At 39.6% G+C, this 21001-nt stretch overlaps 1 protein-coding gene across 1 annotated transcript; it reads right to left on the reverse strand.

The window, feature by feature from the left end:
- Positions 1 to 2961: 2961 nt before the first annotated feature.
- Positions 2962 to 20497, reverse strand: il13ra2 (interleukin 13 receptor, alpha 2). Its single transcript, XM_072694082.1, has 10 exons — positions 20395 to 20497; positions 19641 to 19793; positions 19160 to 19311; positions 14016 to 14169; positions 10464 to 10584; positions 9869 to 10053; positions 8650 to 8801; positions 6358 to 6505; positions 4885 to 5005; positions 2962 to 4195 (listed from the first exon to the last, which is right to left on the reverse strand). The coding sequence occupies exons 2-10, from the start codon at positions 19747 to 19749 to the stop codon at positions 4096 to 4098; spliced, it is 1242 nt and encodes a 413-aa protein (XP_072550183.1). The 5' UTR covers positions 19750 to 19793; positions 20395 to 20497; the 3' UTR covers positions 2962 to 4095.
- Between the last annotated feature and the right edge of the window lie 504 nt (positions 20498 to 21001).

A 21001-nucleotide genomic window follows, 5' to 3' on the forward strand; every position in this document is an offset into this window, starting at 1 on the left:
CAATTTAGTCGCCCAATGCATATCACAAGCGTTGACTGCACTGGAGTCTCTCAGCTTTTGGAGTCTCTAGGCTACATTCACACAGCAGGTAAAAGTGACCCAAATTCGGTCTTTTTAATCTTATCATGTGTGACACAGAGGTGTTATGTGTATGGCAGTGTGAACGGAAAACATGCTGAATCTGATATTTTCAATTCTGATTTGAGCCACTTTGGCGTTGCTCAGACTGCAGGCAAATTGGAATTGTTTCTCACATCAGATCTGGTGAGATGACTGTCTGCACTTTGCAATACCGCCGTGCAGATATTTCTAGTCACATAAGACCATGTTCATGTATTAAACAACAGGGATGAGACCAAAATACTGGAGAATGAAGGTCAAATTACTGTTTCAAATACATTTTAACATAAATCACTAATATAATCTGACAAAACCTAATGAACTATTAGTAGCACTTGGCTCAGTAATGTACAAAAACCTGATGTTTCAGCCATTTTTGGCTACAGTGCTTGAGCAGATCTCCACATCGACGGGACTTCCCCCTCCACTCGTGGTGTAACCATGTCCTATTTTTTTAAAGCAGGACTTAATCCAAAAACAAAAATCATATTTCTACCACTGGCCAGTGTCCTCAAATATAACGTCTCTGCTTTCATATGTGAAAGCAGGAGAAATGGAGGTCGCTCTGGATTTGACGTGGTCGTCGCCTGTTGTCTGAGTGGTGCAAAGGCACTTTGAAATCCAATTTGAGCAGCCAGAGCGATCAGACTGAAACACATCTTACAAATTTGATTATAACCACATGTTTGGATCCAAATGGCAAAAATAGGATTACATGTATTTTTGACTGTCCAGACTATCAAAAATCAATCTGAGCATCTGAGCATCAGCCTGAACATAGTCTTTCATAAATGGTATTGAAATCCATCACATATGAGATACACAGTAATGGGAGATCAGAATTCATGCAACGTTTGCGATCGAAATTCATAGAGTAGACAGAAAAAGGTATGACAGCAGTGAGGGAGATTTTCAGTGGCAAAATAGTAAAGTAACAGACAGAAATATTTGGGGTGATGTCTCTGTTCAAACTAAATTAGAAGGTACGGATGGCAATAGCTCCGCTTTTGAAGAAAATTCTACAGAAATGACAGAACGCGGCCACAGAAAGGCGCTGCTGCAGTGTCCAGGCAAAAGAAATCTTCAACAAAGTGACCGTGGCAGAATAACGCGGCCTTTTTACAGCGAGATCGAAAGCATTGCTCGTTGGTGCATGCGCATCAGTTCAGATAAATGGCAGATATCGCTCACATTAAAAAGATGTGAATAGTGTGAACAGCCTACAAAAAACATTCAGTTGTGTTGTGACTGGATTTGCAGCGCTGCAAGTGTTTTCTAAAACGTCTGTATCTATTACCAGAAAATAGCCCCACCAGTTTGTACAGAAGTCCCTGTAGTTAGTGAGTAATACAGCTTAGTGTGTAATAAGCCTTTCTGCATTACAGAGCACATTTGTTGAAATCTTGGTGTGTTTTGTGATTTTGCAGCCTGTTTTAATTTGTAGCACACTGGGCTTTCCTGGCCACCGTACAGGGTTTTAAAACAGTGGTTCCCAATTCAGTCTTTAGTCTTCACCTTAATTTACAATTATTTACAATTTGTTGTAAATATTTTAGTTAATATAATATTTATTAATTATTATATTTTTGCAACTCAATTTGAAATCTACACACCTTCATTATAGGTCTATTGTTTATATTTTTGACCCTTGACCCTCCACAAACATTGCATTCTGGGCCCCAGTAGAAATACTTTAGGCACCCCAGTAATAGAGGAATGCACTGCATTCCATGGTGCCTTCAAGGCAGAGTTAGTGCTGACTATAACCGGAGCTACATTAGAATGATTATACTGTATTTAAGTGAAACAGAGGTAATTAAGTGACTGCAGGGGGAAATTTAAGAAGACTTGAAATTATTTTTTTACATACACCAGAAGTGTGTAGTAGGAGAAATGGACCTCTTGATTGTAACAGTTACATTATGGTGGTGTTTTTAAGGGTGTGCTTGTGTGTTAGCTTGCTTTAGGCCTGTCCAAGTGTTTTTAATTTGAATAAAACCAAAGTGTGTCTGCAGCAATTCAGGCAACAGACAAAATAAAGGACTGAACACACATAGTGTGATGTAGTCCTTGATGCACAATGCTGTCAGAAATCTCAGCTTATCTAAAATTTGACAATTAACCCCTTATGCACCGGGACTTTTATTCCACCCTAGGAATTACTAATTGGTAACTACATGCAAAACAATGTAAACTGGCTTGTTCTTAAGGTAGAACGGGGGGAGAAAGGAACCACGGGTGGTTCTAAAGAGTTTACGAGTTGAGTGTTTGTTTTTGATGGCTTAGCTGATGTTTCCACTCAGGCAAAACGTGGAAGTATTTCTGAGTGGTGGAAAGGATGCAGTTGAACCAAGAGGGCTTGTTTATGCCTGACTAATTCTGCTCAGCTGTGAAGTTTGGTACTGCTGTTTATTTTATTTTGGCAACTACAAACCAAGGCGCTGTTAAACCAAGACCCAGGGCTTGAATAGATTACTGGCAGACTGACAGACTAACCGTATTAGTTAGAAGAGGTTGTTTTTCTATTATAGTGTGTTTACATTTGGACATAAATATGCATATTGATTTTGAGCTGCCTTATCTGAGTCTAAAAATGCTGTCACCTTGATTTAAACGGTTCATATCGCAGAAAATATTTTTTCTTGTTTTTCTCCAAGTCAGAGGTTAAGAAAACATATAATTTACTCACTACTCCATACAGTTCCTAAATGGAAACTAGGCTGCAAAAACACTTTTTGTCTTGTTTATTTTGTGATGTCAAAGGAAAACAATGTAAAAAGATTTTGTTCCAGGTCAAATTGGAGCATTTCTATTTGTCCATTCATCATGAAATCCGGACACAATATAAAAACAACTGCCAGAGTCCAATTATGTCAAAAAGTGAAAAAATGACATAAGAGACATACGTTTTTTATCTAACAGCGACAATATCCACCTACTCAGCTTACAGCAATGTTACATGGGACATTTTATCTCAAACTTTTTATTTCAGTAAGGCAAATACATGTGAGCCAGTCAGAACAGAGATAATTCAAACATACCTCTCTTAAAGGCACAGCAAGTAATCTAAAGAATGAAAAAAGGAAAACAAATGAAATAGTGTGTAATTAGTAGGACATGCCCTTTCATCAGTCAATATTAAAGCCCACTTAAACCAGCTTTGGGCTGCAACAGATGGCAGTTTATGCAAGTCAGTGCAAGCACAGACATTTTGTCGAGTCCTACTCATACATTTTGAACTTAAACATAAGCCATCTTAGTACAGTGACAGATGTGGGTGCATCATGTGTATGTGAGCACACTGCTCTGTCTGAAACAAGATGAAGCTGCAATTTCCCTCCTGGGATCAATAAAGTATTTCTTTATAATTTGATTCTGAAGCATCACATGTCAGGGTATCAGTGTATGAAGGAAACCGAATCGAATGGGACTCGAAAAACTACACAATACACATGTGGGTAAAAAAAAGAATTAATATGACCTAAACTTCCTGACGCTTCCAGGTTAATGGAGCATTAAAACAGTGCAATGAATGGACAATACATAGCATCATATAACCCCCAAAAGCGCTGTTTTGAGGAGTTGCGCTGGCAAGTCTGGCAAGATTTCTGGCATTTACTGAGTAACTTTAAGGAGAGTACAGCATCTAAACACAAGTAGGCAAGTAAAAAACGCCACAGAAAATACATTCAGGATGGAAATACTGTTACTGCTATGCTGTCAAGAATATTTTAGTATTAACACTCCTACAATCTCTGTATAATAGTGCTGAAGCCGGCGCCGGAATCCCTGTCTGTTTATCTGATATCTGTTTATCTGAGTTACATCTTTGTATCTAAAGCATGACCTTTCTCCAGGCTCATATCATTCAGTGTTGTAAACTGATTGGCTGGGAGTGCTTAGAGAAAGCTGCAGTCTTGCTGGGCTCTCCCATGTTCTGCAGCTATGACCATGTGCAGCAGGTCTATGAGACGTTCAATGACACACAGGGCTCAGAATAGGAGGGATGGCCTTTTGGACTTTCTCCTGGTACAGAGTGTAGAAATTGTACTTCTTTTCCTTTCTGTTCATCCACCTGAAGAGAGACAGAGCAAACGAATATGAGTAAATTCAAGGGAACTGGTATTTAACTGTGTTTTGGAGCTGAAATCAGTCATCCAGTCAATGAATCAACCAACCCCTCAAATATCCTAAGAACCCAGGGTAACCTGATTCCAACTGTGGAAGGCAGGAGTTTAGCACAGTATGAGTACGTTCCTGTATGAACATGCGTCTATTAGGCCTGGCAATTGAAAGAACTGTTGGGCAAGAAATCAAATTGACACTACTCCATTGTAGTCGATCAGTTAAGACAAGCATCCAGGCTTTTTTCTGTCCTGGCACCGAAGAGGTAGAACAAACTTCCCTTTCTGTCCCACTTCACTCACTATCAGACTGAAGACCCTCCTAATCCGAGAGTACTCGGGCAAAGTGTAGAGTATTCTGGTCTCCATATTGACTTGTGTTTAGGTGTGTCTAAGCTTAGAGGTATCTTTGAATTTTAACTAGCTGAGGTTATCCTTAGGTAAACAGCGAAGCACTTTACTCTGGATAAGAGCATCTGCTAAATGCTGGAAATGTAAATGTAATAGTTAGATGTAGAAAATGTAATTAGTTGATTCACAAGTGTTGAGGAGCAATCACCTAACTGTGGCCCTCTAGGGCTAGAGGTGCATACTTTTGCACAAGCCAATCAATCAAACAAGTCTTTATTAGAAAACTTACATTTTCCTCAAGAGCCATAACATGAAACAGAGGGTAAGGACTGCTGTGACCACGATGACCAGCATGCCGGCCAGTGATAAAGCATCCCATTGCTTGTGGATGCCCTTTTCGACCTTAATCTCTGTAAACAAAAAATGGGATAGAAACTGTGATGAGCGGGTTGTGTGATCACTAAAGCTGGAATAGCCAGTTCATCAAAATGATTGAGATGTTTCCGAAAAGGTGTCTACATGTGTAAAAAATGCACTCATCTGGATAATTACAGTTCTTCTGCCCCACAGCTCAGTGTTGGAGGGCTTTATAGCTTGTCTATCTCACACCTGGCGTGTTTGTTTCTGATCTAAAGAGTTATGTTCTATTGGCAATACTTCTCTACAGAAACTAGACAAGCGTGTGTGTGTGTGTGAGTGAGTGTGTGCGTGTGTGTGTGTGTGTATTTGTGCTTCTGTGTCAGAAATAGGTGCAACCTAAAGTAGGTAAATGCATTCCTTAAAAGGGGTGTCCAAAACATTTGGACACACAATGTATCATGACCAAAAACTACATAGGTAGTGAGAGACATCAACTAAAGTTTATTAGGCTGCAATCTTCTCTTTTTGGATCCTTTGATCTTAAATACAATGCTACAAATAATGTCATACAATGCTTCAAATAATGTCAGAGGTGTGACCAATCACAGCAGGATAGATCCTGCCACCAGTATAACATAGAGACATTAAATGCTAAAAATGAATTAGCAACTAAGAATGTGAATTGAAATAAATCTATTATCATCTAAAAATAAAATGAAAGTACACATCATATAATAATATATCATATAATAGTCATATCAGTCACATCATGCAACATGATAGCGTGAGCTGCATGTATAAATAAGCAAGCACACTAGTCAGTTGTATCGGAGGGCAAAATCATCAGCATGAGCACAGTGGATGTCACCTAATACAGTCCATGCCACAGCATCTCACTAGTGTCATCTGAGTCAAGGATGGTTATTGCCACTATTGGGTAGGTAGTCACAATATTTTGATGTGGCCGTGTTTAAATCTATCATACTTTAACTTGAGGACACTTTAACTCTGATAAAACATCTTAACTCTGATGAACAGGTGTGGATTTCCTCTGTGTCAGAACTGATTAGATGATTCTTTTGATCATTTTCTGTAAAGCACTCGCTCATGTTTGAAATGTTTTATTTAATTGATCTATGGAACAAATGAGCTAAGAAAGTAAAGCCCTGTAATGCTTAATGTAAAGTCCAATGTTTTTGTTTGACACTACTCTAAAATCTGAAAAGAATTCTGATACCAAAATAATCTAAATAATCAAATTTGAGATTTCAGGGATGCTCTGAGTAAGTACTCAAGTACTCAAAATCAAACCAAATCCCTGTCACAACACCCCTGGTTGTGGCACAGAGATCAGTACCTGTGGAGTGATTCTCATTTAGAATACAGTGTTTTGGAGGTTTACCTGGAAAGCATTCTGACTGGCTCCAGTCGCTCCAGTGTCCTTCATCGGCACAGTAACCGTTCACTTTGGATCTGATTCGGAAGCACTTCCTCTCACTCTCGCCACCCCACGGAAAATCTAAGGTTGTTTCCTCTGTGACATTGATCCACTAAAAGTAAAAGGAGTAGATTAATCAAACTTTTATTTCAAAGACCTCGATGTAAACCAGGTTAACAGCAACTGGATTACCAGTTTAATACACATTACATATCTCCAATACACTACAGCAAGATCCTAGAGAGCATCTGCAGACAGGTTAAAATTTTACTCTTGACAAGATGACAGTAAACATCTCAGCATCACCCAGATTTCTACTTCTTGTTTTGTTCTAGTTCAATTATGGGGGTAGCCATAGAAAAGTGGTTTGGGACCAAAGGGTTTGGGACCAGAAGGTTGCTGGTTCACATCCTTAGTCCTGGCACCCATTGCAGAGTTGCCCTTGAGTAAGGCACTTAACCTCTAGTTACTTTCCAAACAATGAGGTAGCTGCCAACCACTCCTGGCATATGCTTTCACTGCCCAAATCACTAGTGTATGCAGGCTAAGATCCACAGATGGGTCAAATGAGGTTGAATTGCTGCCAGGTATGTAATCTTAATCCTAACTTGTTTTCCATCGCTTTCTGAAGGCTAGATCATGCCCCAGTAAGTCACTTGAAAAGATTAAATGAGGCAGTTTTAGACTGCTCTGGAAACGTCCGTCAATTTTACAGAAGCTAAACACAGACCATTCTACAGCAGAAAGACTGTATTCCGTGCCATTCTTTCACATGCTGAAACTACCTGAGGTAAAGACAATACAAACGGTTCTGCCAAGACAACTACATACTTTTGTTTCACACTAGGAGACACCAAAGACAGAAGCAGCTGTGTGAATGTGCTTTGGCCTTGTCAGCCTTGGGGCATGAATGGGACTATAAATTACAGTCTTTTCAATGAACACAATGTGACATGAAATAGCAGCCAGGAACTTTCCCTTCACAGAGAGTGGATTCGGGAAGAAATGTGGCTAACACCTGGGAATAGAACTAAAAATTGGCAGCGGGAAACCGCAGCAATTAGCACTGTCTGTATGACATATTTAGAAGAAATATTATTTTTTGCCTTTTAGATTTGATTGCTTGGTTTGTTTGTTGGTTTGTTTGTTTTTCTGAAAGGCATGCTAGCATTTTCTGCTTGACTACAGCTAAAATTAAATGAACCTAATTAAAAAAAACACTCCAACAGTTTGGTAGTTTTTCTCAGCTGGGTCTTTAAATGGACATGGCAATAATTGTATGATTTATGGTTGTTATATTTTATACTGAGGACAGAAGTGAGGGTCAGAAAATACAGCATGTTTCTTGTGGTACAGAAAGTCTTCCAAGTTTAAAGGAGAATACATTTTATTACTGCATTAGCATACGTTGTAAACAAGTGCTGGTGATTGAAACCAGATGTTCAAAGAGTTTACTACACTTGCAGAGGACACTCACAGACAGCTATTAAATCGGTTAGGGATACTTTACACAATGCCTGGTGCCACAGATTGTGGATAATACAAGCGCCCATTATTTGTTAAATACACTGGCCTTGTAGCTCCCACTAAATTGGACGGTGTTGGCTGGTTATGCTATAGGAAAACATAGTCTATATAGAGTGCATTGCAAGTTGCCATTAAAAGTCAATTGAGATTTTTGACCAGCTTCCATCAAAATGCCCATACCGTCGCTGTTATACATAAACTTTGCATCTCTTCAACGGCGGCTTTATTGAAGAAGGATCAAACCTTTCAATGGAAGTCAATGGCCAAAGATTTTATTCCAAGTAATTTAGGAGCTTTTCCATTGGTCAATTCATCATGAAATTGTGACAAAATATAAAATGGTTCTAACTATGTTTAAACCAAATGCTGTAATTACAGGTGAAAAACTGCAAAGATAAGATTTAAAGCTTTTGGATAAGAGCATAGTGAGCACAGATGGATTCAGGGGCGTTTTGTTAATCATAAGCGTAGTGTTTTAGTACTCTGATTGACGTGTAGATGCCTGCATCTCTTTAAATGCTTTATCAGATCATGTACTGATGCTCTGTATGATGCGCTAGAAATGAAAGCTTTTATTTCTAGAGAACAGTGTGAACACAGTATGTGTTGGGGAGATGCCCTTGACCATCATATGCAATTACTTAATCTGTTGCATCGTTTAATGAAACCGATCTTATTGTGTTTATTTTCTTTATTTTGGCTGCTGAATTGCGATGTGTGTATTAGTACCTGCAACTTGCTCCCATCCCTGCTCTCTGTGGTTCCTTCTAGCTCATACTCCAGACAGTGCTCTGGTACATGACCCGCAGGGGGCGACCACTGCACCTGGACCAGTCCATCCTCACCCAGCACCTGCAGGTCAGATACTAATGCGGGCTTTACTGGAAAGAGAGAGAGGAGAGAGAAGAGTCAGAGACATATAGTTTTAGTCATCAGACGTTCCAGCTCTGGCACAGCATATTTGCCAATGTGTTAGTGTTAGCTGTGGGTGTTCCCATACCTTTTCACACCTTTTCCAAATATAATCTTTGCATAAGGATTAGGACTTAATTAAGTGACCTTTTTTTAAATTAACCTTTTTTTTAAAAAAAGTGATACGCATCAATTAGCTATATCAATAAAAGCACTGCCACCAAAGTGAATAATATTGATGATCTGGTTCCAATGGCTTTTGCCAACAGTGGATATATTAGGCAGCAAGTGAACAGTCAGTTCTTGAGGGTGGTCTGTTAAAAGCATTAAAAGCATTAAAATCTGAACCACTCTGAGCATCTCCAAAACATCAGGCAGGCCTTGTGGGTTTTTCTTACCTACCAAAAGCACTCCAAGAAAGGATAAATGGTGAACAGGTGACAGGGTTCGTGGCACCTAAGGCTCACTGATGCTCTTGGAGGCCCCACCTTACAACTTACAGGACTTAACAACCTTGACATGTCAGACTTGTTTAAGTGGCCTGAGGGGGACCTACATACAAAACTAAGTGGTGTTAATGTTATGGCTGATTGGTGTATGTGTAAAGAAACCTTTAAAGATGTGAAGAAGTCAATGTAAAGGTTTGTTAACAATTTACAGGTTCTTTACACCTTCCTTTACAAAAATGGTTTACTATCATTCATAAAACCTTTAGCAGCACCTTTATTTTTGAGAGTGTGGTGCAGTTTATATCATAAGAGTAGTTGTGTACTATGTGTATTATTATTACTATGAATAATATAACATTTAGGTAACTGCATTTTTAGGAGAATGTCATTAGAGTCTGAAACTCATGCAGGCTCTGGTGAAAGACAAGCTTAAACTTATTCTGACGTTGAGCACAAGGCATCTTTATCTGGTTTAAGACGAAATCAGGGTCACTCAGTTCAGCTTCAGACAGCATGTGAGGAGAGTATCACGTGGCAGTATGTTTGTCATGGTTTAGTGCGCGGTTTGCAAGGTGAAAAGTAGTTACCCTGGTTTTGGACCTCTAGGGAGAAGAAAGCGGGCTCCAGTGCTCCAGCTGCAGAAGAGCCGTTCACACAGATGTTGAACTCTGAAAATTCCAAGAGAGCCTCCCGGGGGAATCGGCACCCTCTCCGGACCTCGGGGGATAGGATGTACTCTGGGCATTCTGATGTTTCCTGCATTTCCCTGTGCCTGGGAATACAAGACAGGTATATGTAACATGCACAACAGACAAACACACATACACACACACACAATGGGTCAGAATATTAAGCCTCCCTTTCTTTTGCTATACCCCCATTTTGTGCACTCATGCTGCATGGACTCCGAAGGTTTGTGCAAAAGCCTCGGATGAGTCATCTAAACACCAGTTTCTATGGAAGTGATCAAATTCATAACACATCTGACTTTTCTGCACAAAGGGCTCAATTTGCTTACATTTGAATATTTACTCAGAAAAAATGCATTAATCCTAAATCTTCCTATTTTCTTTTTTTTCAAGTGAGATGCAAGTGTCTTTTTGTTATAAATTAGTGAGAAACTGTCTTGGCCTAACTGTAATCTCAACCTCAGAAGAGTTAAATGGAGGAGTAGAGCTTTACCAGTAAAAGAGGGAGTGCTTTGAATGAGGAGTGTCAACTGATCCTGACTGCCACATGCAGTCCATGTACTCCTTGTTAAAGTAAACACAGCGAAAGTCCCTTATCCGTGAGCCAGCCACGCCTGAGAAAGAGAGAAAAAAAAATGCTTTGTCATTAATCTCAACACTGACTTAGCAAAAAATATTATGGTTTGTTGTCTCTGTATTCCTGTTATTATTATTCTATGAAACAAATAAGCAACTTATGTTATGTTATGTCTGATAACCAGAACAAGCTCTTAGAGATCAAGTGTAACAGCTGTTGGCTAGTTTGCTATTCGGATCTTCATATTTGGCCAAATGTTTGCTTGGCCTGTTGTATAATGCACTTCTAAAGTAAACAGTGATAAAAGCAAAGCATGTTTTTTGCCCTCTCCCGCTGTAGTGTGTCTGTAATTGAGAGAACTTCCTTAACAACTTTTCTGTGGAAAGAGGAAACCCCATGTCCCTTTTACATTGTGGCCATGAAACAGCTTTGTTGGGCCAGTTTCCCTCATATTGTACCTGAAGAAACTGAAAACCTTGGGACAAGCATGGGACAATTGTATTTCACTTGTACAGATAATCAGAACAGATAAGGTCTAATCAAAACTGCACGGCCTTCCCAAGGGGGGAAATTCCGGCTATAGTTCCAGGGAAAACACCACATAAACTTGGCCCAGATGTTTCACCTCTCCCCACTAAAACACCCCAAGCATAAATATTTCCTCCGTCACATGCCCTCAAGTGACCAAACACCAAATATTCTACTAGTGACTAATGACTGTGTGACTAGTCACTGTGAGAAGAGGCGAAAGAAAAGTTGATGTCTGGACCTAAACAAGACTGGATAAAGAACATCTCTGGGAATTCCCAAGGCAGTGATTATAACTTGTGTGTGTGTGTGTGTGTGTGTGGTCTAAATAAAGTAATTACCATACTTGTGGAAGGTAAATGTTTGGGTGCGATATTGCTATCTTTTGGGCTCAAAAGATAACAAATCAGTAAATGGGTGGTATTCACATGTGGTATTTGCCTCGTTTACAATAGGCATTGTGTGGTTTAGCCTCATTATGACACAACTGGAACATGTGACTAAGGTTGGACTATGGTATGTACCAGCTTGTACAAAAGTCCCTGTAGTTACAGAACAATACACCTCCGGGTGTAACAAGCCTTTCCGCATTAAAGGGGTTAGATCAGAGTATCATTGTTTATTATTCTAAGCGATGATTCAAAGCATGATAAATCAGAATGATTAATTAATAAGCCTGTGCTGATAAAACTATATTTATCAGTGGAACCTTTAAATACGAACATACAGTTAATATTGGCAAAATAATGGACCTCAAATAGTAAAATGAACCATTATTTCATCTTGCACTTAGCTGGGCTGTTCATTTGGCCTTTAAAATCCTTTGTTCTGCTTAGTTTCAGTCATCTTGTCACAAGATGTTTTTTTTCATTCTTTTTGGAGAGGAGTGAAGCCCAACGCTGCTCACAGAGACTAACTTTCAACTATAAGCTAAAACATCAGGTTCTAATACACTGGCAGTTGCTTAGAAATGTGTCATATAGTCATGTTTCACATCTGTGCTAGATGAGATTTTTTTTATCTGCCAATAAGACAATGCAAGAAGCTTCATTGCTTATCGTCGGACAATCTTTTCACTTAATCTTGTCACCAAGAAACTGCCTACTTGGTTAGGAATGCACTGTTTGACTGATCTGCAAAACAGCCGAAAAATCTCACAGATAAATCTTGCTGTGGAAGGCTCATGTTTTCCTCATGAACTCCTGTGCTGACAGCTGTCAGCTGAGTAGAATATACAACTTTTGCATTTGTATCCCATTGTATATGTTACAATTATCTGCAATTAAGCGCAGAAGCATTCATGAACATTAGGAAATCCTGATTGCTGAATCCTGATGCTCCTATTCCATGTTGGTTAAACATCTGAGGCTGAGGTGATCCACATAATGAACAGATTAAAAGGCAGTGATCAGTGATGTGGGGGGGAATAAGTGGCAGTACTCCCCTCATTTACATTCTGGTATGTCTATCGGCTGGTGTCAGCAAATGGGGAAGTATTAGATTGGGAATTTCTACAGTGAATAAAAGAAACTAGGGATTATCACTGATGCAAGTTCTGTGCGCTACTATATTATGCACCTGTGTACTGTCGAACCTTCACTCCAGTCAGCTGACAGCTTCAGTTCCTGCTTTTTCTGAGCCGCAAGTAATGGAATGTTGCTACATAATTTGCACCCAAGCCTTTTGGTCTTTCCCGGAGAGTCACTGTTTTTGGGTAGCAACCTTCGATCAACAGTAGGGTTGTTAATCTTTGCTGACGTTATTTTTAACGTCATAGCTGGATGGGGCTACTGTTTTTCCTGATGCTACATCAACAGGCTTCTCGCTAATAGGAGTGGCAGTAACATTAGCTTTCTGCTTTAGGCCTGCATTTAAGACTGGTTTTGGTTTAAGATCTGTTGTGGCATTGTCTGACTCATTGTCTGACTCACTCCCTTTTGGAGCACACAGGGAGCTTAGCATTGTTACTTAGCATTAGAGTTGCTTTGACTTTGTCTTTAAGCGCTTGTCAGAGTGTGTTGAGAAATGTGAGGAGAAGAACATTCCAACCCTTTGGGAGCAGTGAGAATGTGAGCACAACAAATCCATCCATTTAGATCTTTTAAGAAATGTTACGAAAACATGAAAAAGTGGTGTGATACAGTCATGAAGGCCAGAGGAAGACCTACCAAATACTGATACGCACTCCTAGTGTCTGTTTTACCTTTTTGTTGTTGTTGTTGATATAGTTTTTTGTGTACGAATTACCATTATTACAGTATACCAGTGTTTCTGAATGTTCCTCAAGATCTTGTTGGATCATGTGTTTTTAATTATTTGTTGTAACTAGCCTTAGGTCCAGCTTTGAGATCAGCCACACCTGCATTAAATCACGGTTCATTAAAAAACTACAGAAGCTTTTTGGAGCAATGTTATTCATACAATACCAGAATTATATTAAATAAAACCCATCAACCCACACTTCTAGCAGCCCTGGAGAAGACCTAGATGCTGAGTGCTTGTCCTATACTGCATGTCACAGGTTTAGGGACACTTTGCTTCTCCAAATATTTCAGTACAAATGAACATGGTTGACATAACATATGATAGAGCAAGTGTTTACCATTTTCTTGGCATTAACTGCAAACCTGAAGTAATTGCACACAGTAATTAAACTCGCTCTACATTGTGCGTAATTGTAGTTGCTGTGATGCCAACGCTTATCAGCATTTTTTGGTACACAGGCCTTTCAAAAGTTCAAAATAGTGTCAAATCATTTAGGCAAAGCTCTTCGTGTAGAAGAAGACACTTTAATAAACATTAAGCTGAATGTTTAAGCAAAGTATTGGCAATCAATAGCAGGGCTCAGGAACTTCCAAAAAGGCGACAAGGTGTCCCCAATCTTTTGACCGCCGATGTAGAACTGGTTTTGAATGAAAGCACTCATAACTTGCTGCATACCTGTGTGGTCGGGTGTGTGCACAAACTCCACCTCCTCTCCCAGGACCTCTGACTGGTTGGTGCAGGCCCCCTTTGCCAAAGTGAGCATTCTCACCTGGATAGGTTTCTCCAGGTCAAACTGGGCCTCGTAGGAATGCCTTGTCGTCCGCAGACTCTGAAAAACACACATATAATTCAAGTTGCCAGTGTTGCATCAAACCAACCCTCAGGGGGAACGCAAAAAGTGACAGTTGAGGTTTTCATTAGGGGACGTGTTTTGGAAGACGCTAAGAACAGGTTGGAAAAAAAAACAGATTATTTATTTCAGGCTTGAAGATGACAGCTACTACAATTTTGCAATGCAGTGTACTTAGGCCCAGGGTGAATGCTAGGTTTAGGACCATGGTGAGGTTTAAGCTTGAATTTAGGTTGAGGTTAAGGATAGGATTAGAACCATGGTGAATGTCAGGTTTAGGTTGAGGTTAAGGTTAGAATTGGGACCATCGTGAAGGTCAGGTTTAGGTTAAGGTTAAGGTTAGGATTTGGAACAGGGTAAAGGTTAAGATTGGATTTAGCTTGAGACTGAGGTTAGGAATAGGACCAGGGTCAGAGTCAGGTTTAGGTTGAGGTTAAGGTTAGGATTAGGACCATCGTGAAGGTTAGGTTTGGGTTGCAGTTAAGGTTAGGAGTAGAACCATGATGAAGATCAGATTTAGGTTGAGGTTGAGGTTAAGGTTTAGGTTAAGGTTAGGATTTGGACCATAGTGAAGATTATATTTAGGTTGAGATTAAGGTTATAATAAGGAGCAGGATGAAGATAAGGCTTGGATTTAGGTTAAGGTTAAGGTTAGATTTAGGAGCAGGGTGCAGGTTAAGGTTAGGATTAGGACCAATGTGGAGGTTATGTTTAGGTTGAGGTTAATGTTATAAGGAGCAGGGTGAAGATTAATCTTGGATTTAGGTTGAGGTTAAGGTTAGGACTATAGTGAAGGTTAGGCTTAGGAGCAAGGTGAAGGTTAATGTTAGGATTAGAATTATAGTGAAGGTTAGATTTAGGTTCAAATTGAGATTAAGATTAGAATTAAGACCAGGTTGGGGGTTAGGTTTAGGTTTTGGCTTGAAGATAGGGTTAGGATTAAGATTAGGCCAAAAGTTAGGTTTAGGTTTCGGGTTTGACCGGTGTGAGGGTTAGGATTTGGATTCAGGTTAGGGACAGGTTTTTTTCAGTGCAAATCTAAAAGAACAACTGATAGACACTTAACTTTTATTTAAATTTAAATCCAGATCATCTCAAGTTTTGCATCTTAAGATCAACCATCAAGATCAACTAACAGATGTATGCCTGGTGAGCTTTGTCACTTCAAGGAGAACCTCTAAAATATGAACAGACAGTTTTACACAGCCATTGTGCCCTGACACAAAGCCCACTTTAGAACGGAACTGAATTAGTTCAGTGAGTTCAGAGTGACTGAGAGGCATTTTCGGATTAATGTTTGGAGCTATGTGTTCATACCGCAATGCAAGACTGATGGGTTTTGGTCAATTCAACCTGTGTTTAGTTCAGAAGAACTTTGGTGGAAAATCTCAGAACTTGGAAAATGTTCATTTTGATCCTTTTTATGGTCAATCTCTATCCTTGTTCATCTTGTCACATGCTTTCTTCTTGGTCATGTGCCAGAGTTCTGTGGAACTCTGGCTTCATGCACACAGGGAGTGAAGCCAGCAGCATATCTGCATCATCTGAATGGAGCACATTGTCTGTTGGACTCAAATTGCTGTAAAGGAGCTGAATCAGGGCTGCGTTTGAACTGAGTCAGCGCTGAGCGCAACTATTGTGACTTTGTGATCTTTGAAAGATGTGGAGGTTTTTATTATGTTAACTGGTTTACTGTTTTCTACAATCTACAAAGGTTTTTCCCCAGTACAATCAAGACTATAACTCAAGACATGCAGAATTATGCAGTGATGGAAAAAATCACTTGCAGAAGGTTGCGACCTTCCTTGTTGGCTGCTAAAAAACTAGTTTGGTCTATTTAAAAATCTTTTATGCATAGTAGGAGTGTAATAATACACTGTATTATAATATAATCTAATACAGATTATAGGTGTGTTGTGCATCACATCAAACTCTGAATTTTGTCATTTTGTCTCTGAATCATTACAGCCCTAATGCATTGATATTAATTTCAATTTTCATATTTATCTTTCAAGTACATTTAAAGCAATTAACCTGTTGTGCTTCGCAGCACCAGATTTGCATTTCTTATATATGTGTATATATTCTTATATATATATACACAAAAAAAATAGGATTAATTACATAAATAAGAAAATAAAATCAGACACATGTTTTGCGCTCCCTGGTGGATTATCTGTGCACTGCATGCACCAGAAAAATACATACAAAGTTGTATATTTGAAATTACTATGAGTAAAAAAGATTGTACATATACAAGTATACGGGTATTCAGGGTTACATGATTTGTTTTAATAATTGCTCAGGAGCTTAAACAAAATAATTGTAATTAAAAAAATAATGTAATTAAATAATTACAATTTTTTGCCAGTTATTTGATGGCTCTGGGTCTAAATGGATCACTTAAATGAACATTTTTAACCTCTGGTTTCTACACTTCTGCTTTTTTTGGAAGCGAGTCACTTTGGAAAAGTAAATACTATGCTAGCACAGCTGTAAAACATCAGGCAAGGGAAGCACCAAACTCTGACTTAAGATGACTTGTGAGGAGCACTACTGCACGTGTGGTAAAGGCTACGCTAAGAAAGTCTGAGAAAGATAAGCAAATACAGATAAACATTCCTTAAATGCGCTCAAAAATGGGAAGATCTGACAGTTAGCAATTTCCCACATAAAGCCAACCTTAGAGGACAATGGCAGACCATTTGGAGAGAAAGTCGTTTGGGGGCTAAATTGCATTAAGGGAAATGATAAAAATGATAAAATAAGTGTGAAATTGACTGACACAAGTGCTGCTGATTTAATGATCTTATCACACAACTTTGAGTAAAGTGCCCGGGGCCACAGGTTCAGAGAACATCTGACATTCAAACAAGTGATATGACATCTACCAGTTTAAAAAAACTCCTTTTTTCCTCTGCAGACACCAGAGAACCAGGCAGCCAAATATGTAAGCAGTACTGTTTGTTGTTGATTTTTCTTTTTGATTACTCGTAAATGATTCATCACAAAAACCTCCAAAGTCTTTGTAAATGTGTTGCAAAGACAAGCACCAGCCTGCACTCGACCATTTGAACATCACTGAGCTGACATACGTAATTAAAACAAGTGTTCCAACATTATTTTCAAGACATAACACTTCCAAAAGGTTTTCTTGATCTTCCAAAGGCACTGGTACCTGCTATGAACATCTGTCTGCAGCGATCTGATCGCATTTACACCTGGCAGGTGTGACTACTAGTGTGATGGCACAGCACTTTGTTGCACTTTGTTCACACCATATATACTATTTAAACATATGCATCCCTGACCACCTCCAAATGTGGTTTATGTCTCGCATGATCCAAACAAAAGAGGACAGCACCAAAGCAGGTGTGAATGGGGTCTGCTGCACTTAGGAGAAGACATGTAAAGACAGCAACAAATACAGGTGTAAACAGAGTGCGTCCAGTGTGTCTTCAACATACATATAGGGTGATTCAATTATAAGAGGACAGTGTTATGTGTGGAGTGAACTGGGTCAAACGTGCCTCTGTGGAAGTAAATAAGAAGACGGTGTGAATGGGGTCCAGAATGTCTTGGGTGGTCCAATTATAAATAGAAAGCGATAATCGCAGGTGTGAAAGGAGTGCAACAGGGTCAAATGTGTCTCTGTGAAAAGACATAAGTAGATAACCCTATATGCAGGTGTGAATGGGGTCCAGCTGGTCTCTGATATTGATATAATATGACAAATGTTTGCAGACACCCCTTCTAATGAATGCATTTGCATAGCTACTTCGACATGCACCCATTGCTGACATAGAGGTGCAAATGTGCACACACAGCTTGTCTAGACCCTGTAGAAAAGTACGGTCAATAGAATAGGACTCTCTGGAACAAATAAACATGACTATTCTCTGAAATGATAGTGACAATACTTTTGGGATGAGTTGGGGAGTTGGAGATAAGGTGAGGTGGTGATCATCCAACATCTAGTAGAAAGCCTTTCCAGGACAGTAGACAGTTACTCCAAAAAAAAACTTGATGAATGAGCAGGTGTCCCAGTACTTTTGTCCACAGAAAGCGATAACGTAGTTGGACAGCAATAAGTGCAGGTGTGTAGGAGGTTCAATGGGGGGTCCAATCAAAAGAGGACAGTGCTAAGTGCTGGGGACAAATTTGTCTCTGAGAGGACACAAGTGGACAGTTCTAAAAGCATGTGTGAATGGATTCCAAAGAGTCTCTGAGAGGAGAGAAGCTAGGACATGGTTGCTGTAGCATAGTGGGTCACAACACTGCCTTTCCCATGGCAGGCTAGTGTTCAATTCCCTGGCCAGGCATGCACACCACAACGGACAGACCCCTGACGCTATGTTTACTATAGCAATGCTAACATTATTCAAATGTTGTTGCCCTGGATAAGAACACCAGTCAAATGGCATAAATGTAAATGTAGGAGATAAGAATGCAGCATTAAATGTGGTGTGAATAGTGTGCAGTGTGTCTCTGAGAGGGCATAAAAGGATACATATGCTCACTGCTATGTGCAGATGTATACAGGGTCTAATATGTCTCTGACACTCTGTCTTGGGTAATTTGATTTACGAACACAGGCCTAATAGATTCTGCCCATCTGTGAGAGGACATAAGAGGACGGCACTTAGTGCAGTTGGAATTGTGGGAGTCTCCGAGAGGCACTGAACTTTGTGTAACTTTCATGACCTCTAATTTTACTTTTTAGAACTAAAATTCTGCACGGTTTACAAAAACAGTTTCAATGTCCACCTTATTCATTTTTCACTACAGACCAACATCACGTTTTTACTTTTCCAAACCATGCTACCAAAGCATTACTGGCATTTCTAGGCCATGACATTTCTAGTCCGGGAAACATTCTGAAATGCGAACACTTTCCCAGAGTTTCAAGAACTGTAGAAGCCCTGTACAGAAACATGCTTGAAGTGTTGCATGTATTGTGAATACATACCCTCCATCTCCCTGTGTAAGTGTTGTAGAAGCGGAGCTGGTAGCGGATGACGCAGTCTGTGAGGTTCTGCAGGCTGCTCGGTTGGCTCCACTCGATGCTCAGGTGACCCAGGTGACCTGGGTCTGTGATCTTTATATTGGCCGGAGGGTCCACTGGAGTGGAGAAGCAGAAAAAACACATATTTTCAGCTTTTCTTAAGGCAGTAGTAAAAGCAAAAATAATCAAGACTACACAGGCTTCCTTCTAAAATCCATCAGGGCTTCAAGATGAAGTAAACTTCAAACACAAAACATGTCTTGCTGACTGACTTCATGTAGGCTCAGGGGAATATTGTGTAAATCATGTTTTTTCTGAAATATCACTAATATAACTTCAGATCAACTCATGAAATTTTGTTGACATAAACCTTGTAAACATATTATGTCACACGTTGTGTGAAACTGAAACACAGACTCACACTGTGGCCAGTCAGGAGGCTCACCTGGCAAGACGGCTACATCAATCGCATGTGAAGTGTGCTTAGTCAGCAAAGCCAACGTGACTAAACACACCCATAGCAGCGCTACACATATGGCCATTCTGTGTCCCATACAACTTGGTTGGTCCTGGGCTGGGGACAGTCAGTGAGGGATTTCTGGATGGTCAAAAACATAGATTTGAAGGGACTCACGTTAAAGTAGTGATCTATGGTTTCTTAAAAACAGTCTAGACAGGTAAATAGGAATAGGAAAGACAGTAAAAATCAAAGGTTTAGTTGGCAAAATATCATTAACTATAAACTAAAACTTGACATACATATTATGGACTCCTGAGAATGAATTGGCTACCATCTCCTCATACACAAACCAAACCAGAGCTTATGAACCTCAAACCATAAACAAAATCTTTTGTTAATATCCAGCCTGTTTATATACTGTATACTGAAAACCCAACAAATCATATCTCAGGATTAAGGCAGAACAAAGAGAAGCCATTGAAAACACAGACAATACAGAGCTGACTATAAAAACCCACTAGAAACATCTCCAACAGTACCATGTATTGTTAGAGCCCATTCACATAATGTATGTTTGTATTTTAACTTATAGATTCCAACAGATTACACCTGATCCACAGGTTAAGAGAACTGTACAGTATAGATGGAAAAAAAAAAAGCTCAAAAAAACATACAGAGTACATCAATTCCTGTATCAGGATGAAAGAATCATACAGCTAGAGTTTCTAAGAATACTCACTCAAGTGGTCTACAATGGAGAGATGGAATGCTCCTCTCTAGGGATACTTTCAGACTGTGTGTGTGCACCGCCCTGTTGGAACACTCTGACTGAGGATTTCAGCCAGCTATCGGGTTTTGTTCAGCATGCACACCTCCCCCTGCAGAGTCACATTCCACTCACTGGCCACTTTGGGAGATCCATCCTAGGTCTTAACACCGACTCATCATTTGAATTAAACTCAGACTTTACTTCAGGTCTATAAACAAACTGTCTATGATATTTAGGGGACATGAAGGTTTAATGTACACTATATGGACAATAAAAGTATTGAGACACCTCGTAATCACTTAATTTAGGTGTTTCAGTCAGGCCCATTGCCACAGGTGAATAAAAGAAGTCAGTTTACACAATCCACAATCAACTGCGAGTGGTATTATTGAAAAGTGGAAAAGTTAAGGAACCGTAGTAACTCAGCCACATAAAGGGCCTGGGGCTTATAGTACATAAGAGTCAACATCACTGTGCTGACTTAGTAACTGCAGAGTTCCAAACCTGCTGATAGAACTGCAAAGGGGGCACCAACTCCAAATTAATGCCTTTTGATTTGTGAGATTTTGTAAAAGCT

The sequence above is a fragment of the Salminus brasiliensis genome, chromosome 1, assembly GCF_030463535.1.
Source record: "Salminus brasiliensis chromosome 1, fSalBra1.hap2, whole genome shotgun sequence".
In the NCBI taxonomy this organism is placed as follows: domain Eukaryota; kingdom Metazoa; phylum Chordata; class Actinopteri; order Characiformes; family Bryconidae; genus Salminus; species Salminus brasiliensis.